Consider the following 14691-nt stretch of genomic DNA (forward strand, 5'->3'; position numbering starts at 1 on the left):
CAAAAGCTTCTCCTCCAGGCCTACTGGTGCTGTTTATAAACTATAGGCTCCACCCCTTCTGCTTGGTTTCCTGTTCCTATTGGTTCATTTATCCACCCTTAGCAGAGCGTAGGGAGCCAGACACAACAGAAAGAAAAAAATATAATAATACTATAATACTTAGCTACATAGCCGAGATGAAAATATTACTTGGGCTCATAAATGTAAATATTGGGGAGCATGCGGTTTAATCAAATCATATTTTTAGTAAACCCTTACACTACTTAATTAAAGCAGCAGAACACATGATTTTTATCAAGTAAAAGCGAGTTCTTAGGCTGGACACACGCCGTAAGCTTCGGTTCCGAAACAAAATTACAGCCAGACTTCGCCATTGTATAACGGGCCTGTTCAGTTCGTGTGTTTCTTATTCAGACCACCAGGTGGCAGTACAACACTCGAATGGTAAAACAGCCGGCATCTGTTTGAACAACGAAGAAGAAAGACGGCGCGAGCGCATCCGGGTTAGTTGTAATAACAGCGTTGTGTCCGAGGTGGTCAGATGGATCACTTTAATCAGACTTTAAAGCAGGACTGTGAGGATTTACTCTCGCGGTTTCAGACCACAGGGTCCGTGCGCTTCGAGGAGTTCTCAGCCCTCTGGAGAGAAATGAAATTCTCAACTATATTCTAGTGAGTAGATTAAAAGTTATCCGGCATTAAAACAGAAGCAGCTTCCCACAGAGGAGCGTGATGATCAGGACGGACATTAAAGCGGCCATAAGCAACATTAACACTACTGCTAACTCAAGCTACATTTATAACGCTGTCAGGTCATGTTTGTAAAAAAATGCTCTGACTGGAAAGTGTGGGAGATTAAGATGGTACCAGTAAAATAGTACCAATAAAAACAGTAGTGCTTTTTACAGTTAAAATACAGTTTAAAAGTCTCGGTCTCTCTCTCTCTCTCTCTCTCTCTCTCTCTCTCCCACTCCATCACTCTCTCTCTCTCTCTCTCTCTCTCTGTCTCTCTCTCTCTCTCTCTCTCTCTCTCTCTCCCACTCCATCACTCTCTCTCTCTCTCTCTCCATCACTGTCTCTGTCTCCCACTCCATCACTCTCTCTCTCTCTCTCTCTCTCTCTCTCTCTCTCTCCATCACTGTCTCTGTCTCCCACTCCATCTCTCTCTCTCTCTCTCTCTCTCTCTCTCTGTCTCCCACTCCATCTCTCTCTCTCTCTCTCTCTCTCTCTCTCTCTCTGTCTCCCACTCCATCACTCTCTCTCTCTCTCTCTCTCTCTCTCTCTCTCTCCCCATCACTGTCTCTGTCTCCCACTCCATCACTCTCTCTCTCTCTCTCTCTCTCTCTCTCTCTGTCTCCCACTCCATCTCTCTCTCTCTCTCTCTCTCTCTCTCTCTGTCTCCCACTCCATCACTCTCTCTCTCTCTCTGTCTCCCACTCTCTCTCTCTCTCTCTCTCTCTCTCTCAGTGGGATCCTGGAGCCCAGTGAGAAGAAGGTCTTCACTCGTTCGGCTCTGTGTGCCGCCTCTCCGTATCTTCTCCCTCCGTACTCCTTCCAGATCCGCGTGGGAGGTCTTTACCTGCTCTACAGCCTCTACAGCACTCAGCTCAGCACTCCTAAAGAGCGGGTATGAAGAGCGCAGTTTCTGGGACCGAGATGGCTGGTGGTATGTAAATATGGTGTATTATTAACTGTGAGGTTTTCTCCTGTAGATCCGTATCGCCTTGAAGGACTGGGAGGATCTGATCCGTTTCCAGCAGGACGCCATGAACGCTCAGCACTATGACGTGGTCTACATCCTCACAACACTGCTGCAGGACAAAGCCTTCTGTTTCACCGCCATGCCCAACACAGTGAGCTCTATCTGTTACTTCAGACCCCTCTCTCTCTCCCTCCCTCCCTCCCTCCCTCCCTCTCTCTCTCTCTCTCTCTCTCTCTCATCTTAATTTTCTTTGTAAATAAAATGAAGGAGGTTGGAGTTATATTATTGCTTCACAGCCTTCAGCCTTGGATAAGACTCTTTCTTGTTAATCAGAGGATCAGGGTTCAAGCCCCAGCACCACCAAGCTCTACTGCTGGGCAATTGAGCAATTTTTCTAACCCTTTCTGCTCCAGGGGCACTGCCCCTGCGCTCTGACCCCAACTTCCTCAGTCGGGATACTGTGCTGTAATGTACGTGTGGAGTTCTCACACCGGATCCTGCTTCTGAAACCCGTTATTTTTCTGTGTGTCTTGGACACAGCTGTCCTTCCAGGTGAAGAAGAAGCGAGTGGACCGGAGGCAGAAGCTCTGCGAGACATTTGTGGACCGTCCGACTCGACCTCAGGAGCTCATCAGCACCAACTTGCTCGAGGTGAAACATATGACATCATCTGAATGTGATCTGTTTGTGTCAGAGGGTTGTGTGATGTAACAGAACCCTGCTGTTTTTTTTTTTTTAACAGGAGCTGGCCAACGTCCACGAGCACTACGAAGGGCTGAAGAACTCTGTCCTGCAGCCGCAGTCGCCCCGGTCCGATCTGAGTCTCATCAAACAGAACCTGGTGCCCAATCTGCACAGCACCGTTCTCTCCTTCTGCAGCTGGCAGCAGAACCAGGCTGTGAGTGTTGATGCACACAGTGCACTGACCACTGACCGCTGTTTGTTTTCTTTGTTTTGGCTTAAAGCCATGACCTTGTGTGTGTGTGTGTGTGTGTGTGTGTGTGTGTGTGTGTGTGTGTAGGACTTGGACAGTCAGAGCGACAGAGACGCAGGAGAAGGACCATCGAATCAGGAAGAGGTGAGGGGGGTGTTATATAATAATAAATATTTGTGTGTAGAGCGTGGTATTTCCTGTGCATGGAGTTGTTGATGTTGATGATGATGATGATGATGATGATTTGCGGTGTCCGTGTTTTTTCTTGCTCCAGCTCTAACCCTGTTTCTCTCCTGCAGAGTTCCCATAGAGCTCAGCTCCTGGCCTCCATCAAATCCAGGTCTTACTCTCAGGCTGTGGAGGTGTGTATTATACAAACCCTCAACTCACACACACCGGATATTTTTTCTTCATCATTTCTCACCCCCATGTTAGCCGTTTACAAACAAATCCAGAAGCAGAATGAATCATGGAGTTAAAACACAGCAACGAGGCTGAGCTCATTCTTCTGATCACGATTTAAGTGATTATAAAGGGAGTAATTGTGTAGCCCTAAAATAATGACATAATTATCCAACGATTTTATATATATATATATATACACTATATATACACTATATTGCCAAAAGTATTCGCTCACCCATCCAAATAATCAGAATCAGGTGTTCCAATCACTTCCATGGCCACAGGTGTATAAAATCAAGCACCTAGGCATGCAGACTGTTTTTACAAACATTTGTGAAAGAATGGGTCGCTCTCAGGAGCTCAGTGAATTCCAGCGTGGAACTGTGATAGGATGCCACCTGTGCAACAAATCCAGTCGTGAAATTTCCTCGCTCCTAAATATTCCACAGTCAACTGTCAGCTGTATTATAAGAACGTGGAAGTGTTTGGGAACGACAGCAACTCAGCCACGAAGTGGTAGGCCACGTAAACTGACGGAGCGGGGTCAGCGGATGCTGAGGCGCATAGTGCGAAGAGGTCGCCAACTTTCTGCAGAGTCAATCGCTACAGACCTCCAAACTTCATGTGGCCTTCAGATTAGCTCAAGAACAGTGCGCAGAGAGCTTCATGGAATGGGTTTCCATGGCCGAGCAGCTGCATCCAAGCCATACATCACCAAGTGCAATGCAAAGCGTCGGATGCAGTGGTGTAAAGCACGCCGCCACTGGACTCTAGAGCAGTGGAGACGCGTTCTCTGGAGGGACGAATCGTGCTTCTCCATCTGGCAATCTGATGGACGAGTCTGGGTTTGGCGGTTGCCAGGAGAACGGTACTTGTCTGACTGCATTGTGCCAAGTGTAAAGTTTGGTGGCGGGGGGATTATGGTGTGGGGTTGTTTTTCAGGAGCTGGGCTTGGCCCCTTAGTTCCAGTGAAAGGAACTCTGAATGCTTCAGCATACCAAGACATTTTGGACAATTCCATGCTCCCAACTTTGTGGGAACAGTTTGGAGCTGGCCCCTTCCTCTTCCAACATGACTGTGCACCAGTGACCAAAGCAAGGTCCATAAAGACATGGATGACAGAGTCTGGTGTGGATGAACTTGACTGGCCTGCACAGAGTCCTGACCTCAACCCGATAGAACACCTTTGGGATGAATTAGAGCGGAGACTGAGAGTCAGGCCTTCTCGTCCAACATCAGTGTGTGACCTCACAAATGCGCTTCTGGAAGAATGGTCAAAAATTCCCATAAACACACTCCTAAACCTTGTGGACAGCCTTCCCAGAAGAGTTGAAGCTGTTATAGCTGCAAAGGGTGGACCGACGTCATATTGAACCCTATGGATTAGGAATGGGATGTCACTTATGTTCATATGCGAGTCAAGGCAGGTGAGCGAATACTTTTGGCAATATAGTGTGTATATATATAAATATATATATATATATATATATATATATATATATATATATATATATATATATATATATATATATATATATATAAAATGTGTTAGTGTGGGTGTAATATTTTTATTATATAATTTTTTAAATATTTATTATTTTTCCTTTTTTTTAAATTTGTTTGTGCAATTTCTCAGAGATAATAAGAAATAATACATTTTTTAATGTAATTTTAATATTTATATTAAGATATTATTTATTTATTATTTATTTTGTAAAGTATGTTTTATTTATTTATATATTTATTACCTATATAGGGACATTCATTCATTCATTCAGCAATTATTTTATTATTTTAATTTTTTTTTAATTTTTTAATTATGTAATTTTAATATTGTATTTATATTAAGATATTCTCTATTTATTATTTATTTTTAAAGTATATTTTATTTATTTTTTAAAGTATATTTTATTTATTTATATATTTATTACATTTTTATAGGGAAATGTTATTAAGTGTGTGATGTGTGTGTGTTTATCGCGTCAGGCGTTGAGGTCTCGGCGTCACAGACAAGTGGAGGTGACATCGGCGCATCGGGACAAAGAGTCCCTGCTGCAAGCCTCCAGGTTCAAGAGACCACCGTCGCTTAAAGCACGCACCAAATCACGCTTCATGACCCAGGGTGAGTGAGAGGAAGGACTGAAAACACACACACACACACACACACAGGTCCTTTAGTAAATACATCTATACCAATAAAACAGAAAAAATGTTATGTCCTGTATGAATGTTTACACATACACTACCAGTCAAAAGTTTGGACACACCTTCTAATTCCATGGCCTTTCCTGATGTTTATTTCTTTCTACATTGTAAAACAATGCTGAAGGCGGCCGAAATCCACAATAATGTCCTTTGAACAGTTGATATTGAGATATGTCTGCTACTGATGCTCTTTAAAGCCTTCATAACGCCTCTAATCTGAGGTGCTGTTAATTGGTGATTTCTGAGGCTGGTATCTCTAAATGAACTTCTCCTCTGCAGCAGAGGTCAGTTTTGGTCTTGCTTTCCTGGGATGGTCTTCATGTGAGCCAGTTTCATCATGGTGCTTGATGGGTTTTGCAAATGCACTTGACAATACTGTTCTTACAAGAACTATTCCAGAACACCTGACCTTCGTGTCTTAAAATAACAACTGACTGTTTTTTGTTGTCATTACATATGGATTACTGAAGTCCATGTGTGTTATTTCATAGTTTTGAAATCTCCAGTATTGTTCTAGAATGTAGAAAATAAATCCCTAAACAAAAAAACATTGGATTAAAAGGTGTGTCCAAACTTTTGACTGGTAGTGTAGTTTAATCTCACACTCCCTTAGCTAAAAACCAAAAAAACATAAGATTGTATGTGTGTGTGAGAGAAAGATGGAGGGAGGGAGGGAGAGAGAGAGAGAATGAGAGAGAAAGAGAGAAATAGGGAGATAGATGCATGAACAGAGAGAGAATAAGAGAGAAAAAAGGAGATAGATGGACAGAGAGAGAGAGAGAGGAAGAGAAAGAGAAAAACAGGGAGGTAGATGGAAGGAGAGAGAGAAAGAGCTAGAGAAAAAGAGAAAGAAAGAGAGGGAGAGATGGAGGGAGAGAAATATATTAATATTCATTTACTCTTACACTGCCTTACCTAAAGATGAAAAAAAAATAGAACGATAGATGGTGTGTGTGTGTGTATGAGAGAGAGAGACACACACACACACACACACAGCATTTATAAATGTCTAACATCCCTTCATTGTCCCAGAGGGTGCCAATATTTATGGTGTTGTATATAATTGGCGTTCTGTGATGTTATACAGAGAGGTTTTAGCTGTGAAATCAGTTCAAGATGCTGATTGGCTGCTCTCTTGTCCAATAGAAAGCGAGAGCTCGGAGCTACAGAGCATGACCAGGTTGTGGCGTCTGACTGCAGTGGAGGGAGAAAGGACTGAAGGTGAATTAAATCAGACCACCGCGTCTGATCCAGCTCTTCTTATAATGTTTATTTATTTATTTATTGATTGTTTAGTTGCTGTAACTGACCAGGTTTTATTTTTCTCTGCTGTTCATCAGGAAAAAAGAAGAGAAGATTCATCTGGAAAGAGCGCATGCGCAGTAAACCCTAAGAAAACCAGAGTGGCTGGACGGGGTCATGGGCCATGTCTAATTTTACAGGATTATGTTAAGTCGTGTCTGATTGGACAGACGCATGACGTGTCAAATCTGATTAAAATAGCTTGTGACAAAGTCAAATTTGATTGGACGAGGCTGATTGAACTGAGGCGGACTGATTGGACCAAATTTAATAACTAAACTGATAAGTCGTATTTGATTGGACAAGCTTGTGATGAAGCTTATTTTATTGGACGAGCTTGTGACAAGTCACGTTTAAATGGACAAGCTTTTTGATTGGACAAGCTTTTTGATTGGACAAGCTTGGGACAAGTCATGTTTAATTGGACGAGCTTCTGATGAAGCTTATTTGATTGGACGAGCTTGTGACAAGTCACGTTTAATTGGACAAGCTTGGGACAAGTCATGTTTAATTGGACGAGCTTCTGATGAAGCTTATTTGATTGGAGGTGTTTGTGATGAAGATTATTTGATTGGACAAGCTTGTGACAAGTCATGTTTGATTGGACGAGCTTCTGATGAAGCTTATTTGATTGGAGGTGTTTGTGATGAAGATTATTTGATTGGACAAGCTTGTGACAAGTCATGTTTGATTGGACGAGCTTCTGATGAAGCTTATTTGATTGGACGAGCTTGTAACAAGTCAGATTTGATTGGACGAGCGTGTGACAAAGCTAATTTGATTAGACAAGCTTGTTAAAAGTCATGTTTGATTGGACGAGGTTCTGATGAAGCCTTTTAGATTGGATGAGCTTGTGATGACTCAAATTTGATAGACAAACTAATGAGTCATATTTGATTGGACAAGCTTGTGATGAAACTTTTTTGATTGGACGAACTTATGGCATGTCCTGTTCGATTAGACTTGTCTAAAGTCATAGATTATTGGACTTTTGATGGGTCGTGTAAAATTTTAGAAGCTTTTTAATCTCATTCCCCTCAGACATCAGACTTTGAGCCCACTGTTTTATCTGTAATAGGTGATGCATGATTGGGACTCGAGTGACAGGTATTATTTAACTTATAGCATGCTGCATTTGATTGGATAGGCTTGCATCAGGATGCATCTGATTGGACGAGCTGAAAACGGCACATTTGTTCGGCTGAAGTAGGACAGGATTGGACCTTGTAGCTGGACAGATTTGTGACCTATTGTCTCTGATTCTGTCACCTCTTTCCAAAAGTTGTATCTGATTGGACACGTCTGTTACAGGTCACATCCGATTGGACGGAGTCGTGTGGCAGATGTCTTCTGATTGGATGTCATGTTGTTGTTGTTTTTATGTTTATGTTCTGAAAAGAAAATATGTAAAGAGAAATGAGATTCAAAAGATGGGCTTTTATTTGACGTGTATTTTTATCCCACATTGTTTTATCTCTTTAATACTGTGTATATATGGAGACTGAATGCTTTTATACACACACATGATGTAAAAATGCTCCTGTAGAAAGTCAGTAAATGTCTCTATGTGAATATTTTTGTAGTGGTATTCTTGATTACTTGAGTCTCACCGAGCAAGAAGAGATCTGTGAGCAAAGAAAATGTGCGTCTAATGCGAAATGCGCGAGACATATGGCCGAACAGAAGTAAACCTGAGCACATGGGGCTGCGCTCGGTGGTCAGTGTTGTGCGCATGCGCACTGGAGGCAGAGTGCGTGCACCGCGTCACTGTGGAGCAGCAGAGAAAAATTTCACCGCATCTACTGCAATGATAAAGCCGGAGTGGAGGAAATATGCTGATGCCGGATTTATCTCTTACACAGAGCTACATCGTTGTCTTTATACATCTAAACAAAAAAATAATAAATAAAACATAAATAAATAAACGGGTGTGTGAAAGTGTTAAGCTACCGGTTCTCCTCCATCTGATTCAGCAATGGCAGCCGACAGTAAGTTGCCCTTTTATCCTGTTTATTATCAAGATAATAAATGATGTCTTTGAATTTCCTGTTGATTTAATGCTTTGCATCGAGAGTGCAGTGTAGTGTAGCGGTGCTGGAAAGGCGCGTGCACGTGTAGGCTAGGCGCGTTCGCGTGTGCAGGCGCGTGTGCCTCAGTTGTCATCTTCTAGACGAAACCAACTGATTGTCTCTCTTCCTCTCTTTCTTTCTTTCCTTCCATTCTCAATCTGAGAAATGTGGCGAAATGATATTAATATTGCAGTGTTTTAACTTTAACTGACGTCACAAAATGCTCGTTTCTGATTGGCTAGGACATGTGTGTGTGTGTGTGTGCGTTCATTCCTTCAGATCACAAACTTAATGACTATGATGTAATGCTCAAATATGTAAAATGTGTTGCAATGTTTCTTTGCACTTTCTTTAGAAGTATGCCCACAAAGAAGAACAAGATAAAACTCCCTGGTTGCTCTTTAAGCGTTTTTGAGCCTGATGCTTCAGTAAAATCTTGCCCACAGTCAGTATATTTATCACAGTAGTGGTGTTGTTTTAAGGTGTAAAACTTGAGTGGCTGCAAGGAAAGACCATAGCTAGCATTAAAAAAAAAAAAGAAGTCCTGTGCCGATTAGCCAAGCCGCAGTTAGCTGTGGACATTTCATAGCTGTTGATAAAGTTAGGAATCTGCTAAGAGCAGCAGCAGCACAGGTCGCAACGAGCCGTGTCTTACAGCAGGCGCAGACAAAGTGTTTTCAGGGCTGTTGTTTCTCCTCTGATGAGAAATTGAGGTGCTGTGGTGTGATTTAGGATGAAAACCAGAGGGACGGGGTTTGTGAAAGCTAGCCTACGTTTTTAGGGGAAGTTACAGGGATGAGAATCGTCAGGTTTCACTGACGATGAATTCAGGTTTATCACAGTGTGTGTGTGTGTGTGTGTGTGAGCACCTAATAATCTGGCCACTGTCCTGGAGTGTGTTGCCATTCTTCTTTTTTTTATGGACACTGCCAGCCTGCTCTTAGCTCTGCGGTTCTTCCAGTTCACTCCGAGACGTTTCATTACGCCGCGTTCCTTGCAGTCGATCTACATTTGGCTGCGCTTCCTCTTTTGTTGCCTTGTAAGAAAGTCTGATCTATTAGTCTGATTATCTGTTAGTCTCAAACTATTAGCTTGATGTCACATGGTCTTTCACAAATGCAATATCACACACACACACACACAGAGTTACTGTGAGATCACAAATCATAGTGCAAGTTCACTAAAATATGAATATTAGCCCGACATGTAATTTAAAGAGGCAATTTGTGATTTTTAGGGTGTAAACTCTGCTGGTAATTACGAAGCCTGCTCTCTGGCTGTACACATTATCGGGTTCTATGTTTTTAAGCTAGATATTCCTTTCCAGCTGCTCAGACAAACCATCAGAGCTCATTTCTGGCCCTGAAAAAAAAGAGTAAACAGCAGCCTGAAGCGAAGAAACTGGCGTAGAGAATTCAATGGAGTCACAAATCACAACCTATGCTAAGAAATGATGAGATTATTCCACAGGTAGAAACCCTATGTTTGGGGGGAAGGGGAAAAAATGACATCTGTTTTCTGATTGGTCAGTCAGGAGCCAGTGCAGAAATCATGCGACTCTGCGCAAGTGGCTATTGCATTTGTTTATTGCATGCGCTATGTTTGTTTGTGTTTTCAGAGAGTACATCATCACTACCGTAGCTCTTTCCATATCATTTCCCACCGCGTCCAACTTGCTGCCAATGCTAACTTGGGCGGTAAAGTAAATGGACACGTGAAGACCCATAAATAGTTATTAACTGTGATGTGATGTGAGCCGAGGTCTAATTGAGTTGTAATGGCCTCTGTTACTATGTTAGCCCCGCCTCTGCACGTTCCTCGCCCTATATATTATGTTTCTCCTGCAGATAAAAGCGGTATTAATGTTTAATAGTGCGCTCAGACTCTGGCTGAGTGATGTAAGGCTTACTGGAAATATCCGCAATACTCAATTACAGAGAAATTGCAGACAGAGAATGTGGCTTTTGCTCAAAACTTAGATACCCAGAGAAAGTGTTTTTTTTATTATAATAATAATAATAATAATAGTAATGATCTACTCATTCTATAGAGTTTAGAGTAGGCATGTGTTTTTTAGTAGGCATGGGTCATTCAGGAAAGTCACTAAAGTGCATGAATAAAAAAACTTCACTGAGTCAACGGCAAAATATAAAATTTCATCAAGGAAGCCAAAGCATTACATTTCCAAATGTATTCAAAACTGATTCTCAAACATGTAGGTAAACATTCAAACCGTGGCTTTATCAGCACCCAGCAAGTCAGTGAATCATTTCGGTGATTCGTGAGTCAATTGAATGAATCTTTCCTGTTCTTCTCGTGTTCAGTGAATCCAGATCAGTGTGTGAATCAGTTCATCTTTATATTGTCGTTATATTACAAGTTATTGGTTTATGCCATTTTTTTTGTTAAGCTGCAGCATTTGAGCAAACGAATCTTAATGAATCGTGTAACTGAACCGATTCAGATGAGTCACCGAAACGATTCATTTATTTAAACTGTGCGGAGCTGTCGGAGGTCAGTGTCATCGTGATGTTATTGTGCACATCCCTGATGACAAGGGAGAAATCTATTTTATGTAGTTTATTAAAAATCGGCACCCAGGAGGAGAGATGATTCTCATGGCAGGTTGCAGATCTGATGATTCACTTGTCTGTTTGGTTTTGTTCTGAGATCAAAAATATATATTTGTTTTTGTTAAATCGTCCACCTGAGTAGATATTTTTAATGAAAACTTGCTGAAGATTTTTTTTTTCTTACGAGAATCCCTACGGCTTTGCCCACTTTGATCACCACTGCTTCCTCTCACTTCCTGTCCCAGGGAAGTGTCTTGATTAGAACAATAACAGACTCTGATAATGAGTGTTTGATAGAAAAAGCCCCTGCATGTGATGACTGAGTCTTTCAGTTGAAGTCCGCGCAGAGGAAATGCAGATCCATTACACGGGGGGAAAACAAACGTCTACAGGAAGTGTTCGATTCCTTTTTTCTTTTTTTTGAGGAACTTCCTGCTTGCTTCAATGTGAATGCCAGTTTATTTTGCGCACTTGTGCTTTTCGTTAAGAGAAGCTCAGGTGTGTTGATGCAGTCCTTATGGCTTTCCTGTTGGATGAAAAAGCAGGTGGAGCTCTAGTCTTTAATCTGGATATTGTTGATGATGATGATGATGATGATGATGATGATGAGTAGTCGGTATCGAGGGCCGTTCTGAATATGCGACCCGGGGCAACACTCTCAGAAGGGCGTCTCGGGTAAATAATAAAATAAAAGTTGCTCGATCTCCGTCGGAGAGATTTAATGGAGCTTGGCATCGGAGCGATTTGTTATCCAGTCTCAGCATGAGGGACGAGACGATACGGCTCACAGGAAATGAGAATCAGCCAGACGGTGAACAGATGGGAGTGGATGCGGTGATGGCTTCGGGATGATGGATGGATCGATTGGGTGGATTTCGCTAATGAAAAGCGTGAACACGCAAGAAATTGTGGTCAAACTGCAAAAAGCGAGACTTTTTTACTCTTTTACTCAAGTTCTTAAAAAGGAGTGAGTGATCGATGAGTGACCTGGTTGTAGGTTTTATAGGTGATTATAATTTCTCCCAGATTGTTTTCTGTACCCAGGATATATCCCAGGAAAATGCTGGAAGCGAAACCCATGCACGTGTAACGTCCAGTCGACGACGCCCGGACCCGGAGCTCCTGGAGTCACACCCATACACGGGATTCAAATAAAGCACTGCTTTAATAACATAAAACAAACGTAACCAAACACAAGACATGGGGCAAACTAAACATGGTTACAGGAACATGACGTGAGCACAGTCACCAGGACGTTACCAAGCCTGGACTTTAAAACGAACGAGCAAACAGGTCAATAAGACAAGACCTGTACAAAACAGGTTCCGATATATAGGGCAGAACATTAGGGCTAATGGGGAACATGGCGGGAATGAGAACAATGGGAAGGGCGTGGCACAAAGTACACACAACAAAGCAGGCTCCAGCGATTCACCTGCCTGCACCCCCTCCAGTGGTCTGGCAGGGAACAGCATGTCGCCGTTCCTGCTTTCTTTCCTGACGTGTAAACCCTCAGAGTTTTCAGAGAAGCAGCTGGACATCGTGATGCTCCCACCACCATGCTTCACCGTGGGCACGGTGCAAATATACAGCATCATACAGACAACTCTTTTTCTCTCTAAAACAATCCAAGTCAATTAGTACAATAAAGAGTTTTTTATCATTTTGTCTTTTGTTTCCGAAAGATTACTGATTTGTCTTGATGCTTGTGTGCAGTGTAACACGTTTTGGTCTTTGCCATGGCTCTGTAGTTTTGTCCGTTTGAGTGTCGTCCCTGATAACACTAGGGTATAGTCACAGCAGTTTTATCTAAAATGCTTTATCTTCATTCATTTCTAATGAAAACTTGCGAAAGCAGGAACGGAAAATAGCCCATAAAGACGGCGACCGGTGATTCCTCTCACACAAGGGCACAAGGTTCGAGGTCTGAGGTTGGTTATTTGTCATATACACACATGATATTACACAGGTGTAGTGAAATGTTTTTTTAATTAGTTATTTGTCCCACAATGCAGCAATAGATGACAAATGGAGACAATAGAGTATAACAGCATACAGCGCCCTCCACAATTATTGGCACCCCTGGTTAAGATGTGTTCTTAGGCTTCTGATAAATTAATTTTTTATTGCAGAAGCATAATCTCACACTGAAAATTGTAGAAAAATTTAACCTTTAACTCAAGTGAATTAGAAGAAAAGTCCATGACTAAAAAATGTTTATAAAATGACCTGTTCCACAATTATTGGCAGCCCTAACAACTCCTATAAGATAAATGTAATTGAAGTAATTGATGTAATATTTGTCATTTTTACTGTAGTTTTTAAAGTTGATCAGAGTATCCAGAAACTTTTAATTAATAATTTTTGACTTCTTGTTTTCCTGGGGTATAAATATGACGGGACACAGACACTTTTTATGTGGTTTGGCCGTTCATCCACACGCAAACTCAGCATCCGGAACATTTTTGAAAACTCCGGTTGCAGTGTTACCGTGTAGACAGCGAAACCGGAGATTTTTGGCTTGTGAACAGGGTTGCCAGATTGGACTGAAGATTTCCATCCCAACTACAGCTTAAAAGTCACCCATTTAAAAAAATACCAGGCCAAAATGCACACTGTTATAACTAATACAATAACAAACAGTTATAACAGTTAATAACTTTGTGATATCGGCTTAATCTAGTAGAAGGATTACAACAACCCGCTAATCAACACTGAAGTCTGACTGGACAGGACTCTCCTGAACCTTATTGGCTAAACTGAACCATATAATTAAAACGTCAACATTACATTTTACAACAATACATATTACACTTTATTGTAAAGTTCGTTTGAATAGAAAATTAATAAAATACCATGTTTATAGTTAAAAATAAAAACCTGCCAGTTGTATGAGTATGCAGAAAAGCACCTCATGCCCACGGTAAAGTATGGTGGAGGATCTGTGACGCTGTGGGCCTGTTTCTCTTCCAAAGGCCCTGGGAACCTTGTTAGAGCGCATGGCATCATGGACTCTTTGAAATACCAGGACATTTTAATTCAAAACCTGATGGCCTCTGTCAGAAAGCTGAAGATGGGTCATCACTGGGTCTTTCAGCAGGATAATGACCCAAAACATGTGGCGAAATCTACAGGAAAATGGTTCAGCAGACACAAAATCAAGCTCCTCCCATGACTCCTCCCATTAAATAGAATGCAATGCAATGTAAACAAATGTGTGGTGTATTAATTGTGTACGTTCTTTTAGATTCTCTTTATCACATCGTCACGTGACTCACATCAGGTAAAGTCCAGTCTGGTGGACTGGGGTGTGAGTTGTCTTCACTGGTGTGTTTGGGTTCGGGGGCTGAGGCTGAAGAATGAGGAAGGGCGAAGCCTCTAATCAGGTTCAGACAGGATGTGAGTTTGGAGAAAGAGAGAGAGAGAGAGGGGTAGGAGACACAGGGAGAGAGAGAGAGAAGGAGAGGGAGGGGCAGAGAGAGAGAGAGAGACAGAGAGGGA

At 41.9% G+C, this 14691-nt stretch overlaps 2 protein-coding genes across 2 annotated transcripts in view; both read left to right on the forward strand.

Annotated features, from left to right (window-relative positions):
- The first annotated feature begins 477 nt into the window (after positions 1–477).
- On the forward strand, positions 478–8047 carry snapc1b (small nuclear RNA activating complex, polypeptide 1b). The gene is made up of 10 exons (XM_058386284.1): positions 478–672; positions 1468–1627; positions 1713–1853; positions 2243–2353; positions 2445–2600; positions 2724–2780; positions 2936–2998; positions 5028–5163; positions 6393–6467; positions 6587–8047. The coding sequence occupies exons 1-10, from the start codon at positions 542–544 to the stop codon at positions 6637–6639; spliced, it is 1083 nt and encodes a 360-aa protein (XP_058242267.1). The 5' UTR covers positions 478–541; the 3' UTR covers positions 6640–8047.
- A 318-nt stretch (positions 8048–8365) lies between these two features.
- Positions 8366–14691, forward strand: part of syt16 (synaptotagmin XVI) — a 19744-nt gene continuing 13418 nt past the window's right edge. The window contains exon 1 of the mRNA XM_058386283.1: positions 8366–8536. Within this exon, the coding sequence (XP_058242266.1) occupies positions 8524–8536 (13 nt within the window). The 5' untranslated portion in view covers positions 8366–8523. The remainder of the gene's footprint in view (positions 8537–14691) is intronic.

This window comes from Hemibagrus wyckioides, linkage group LG03 (assembly GCF_019097595.1).
Source record: "Hemibagrus wyckioides isolate EC202008001 linkage group LG03, SWU_Hwy_1.0, whole genome shotgun sequence".
NCBI classification, from domain to species: domain Eukaryota; kingdom Metazoa; phylum Chordata; class Actinopteri; order Siluriformes; family Bagridae; genus Hemibagrus; species Hemibagrus wyckioides.

Coding starts and splice junctions, on each gene's coding strand:
- snapc1b (XM_058386284.1), top strand. CDS start 542: ATGGATCACTTTAATCAGACTTTAAAGCAGGACTGTGAGGATTTACTC. Junction 673..1,467: donor AAATTCTCAACTATATTCTA/GTGAGTAGATTA, acceptor TCTCTCTCTCAG/TGGGATCCTGGAGCCCAGTG. Junction 5,164..6,392: donor ATCACGCTTCATGACCCAGG/GTGAGTGAGAGG, acceptor CTTGTCCAATAG/AAAGCGAGAGCTCGGAGCTA.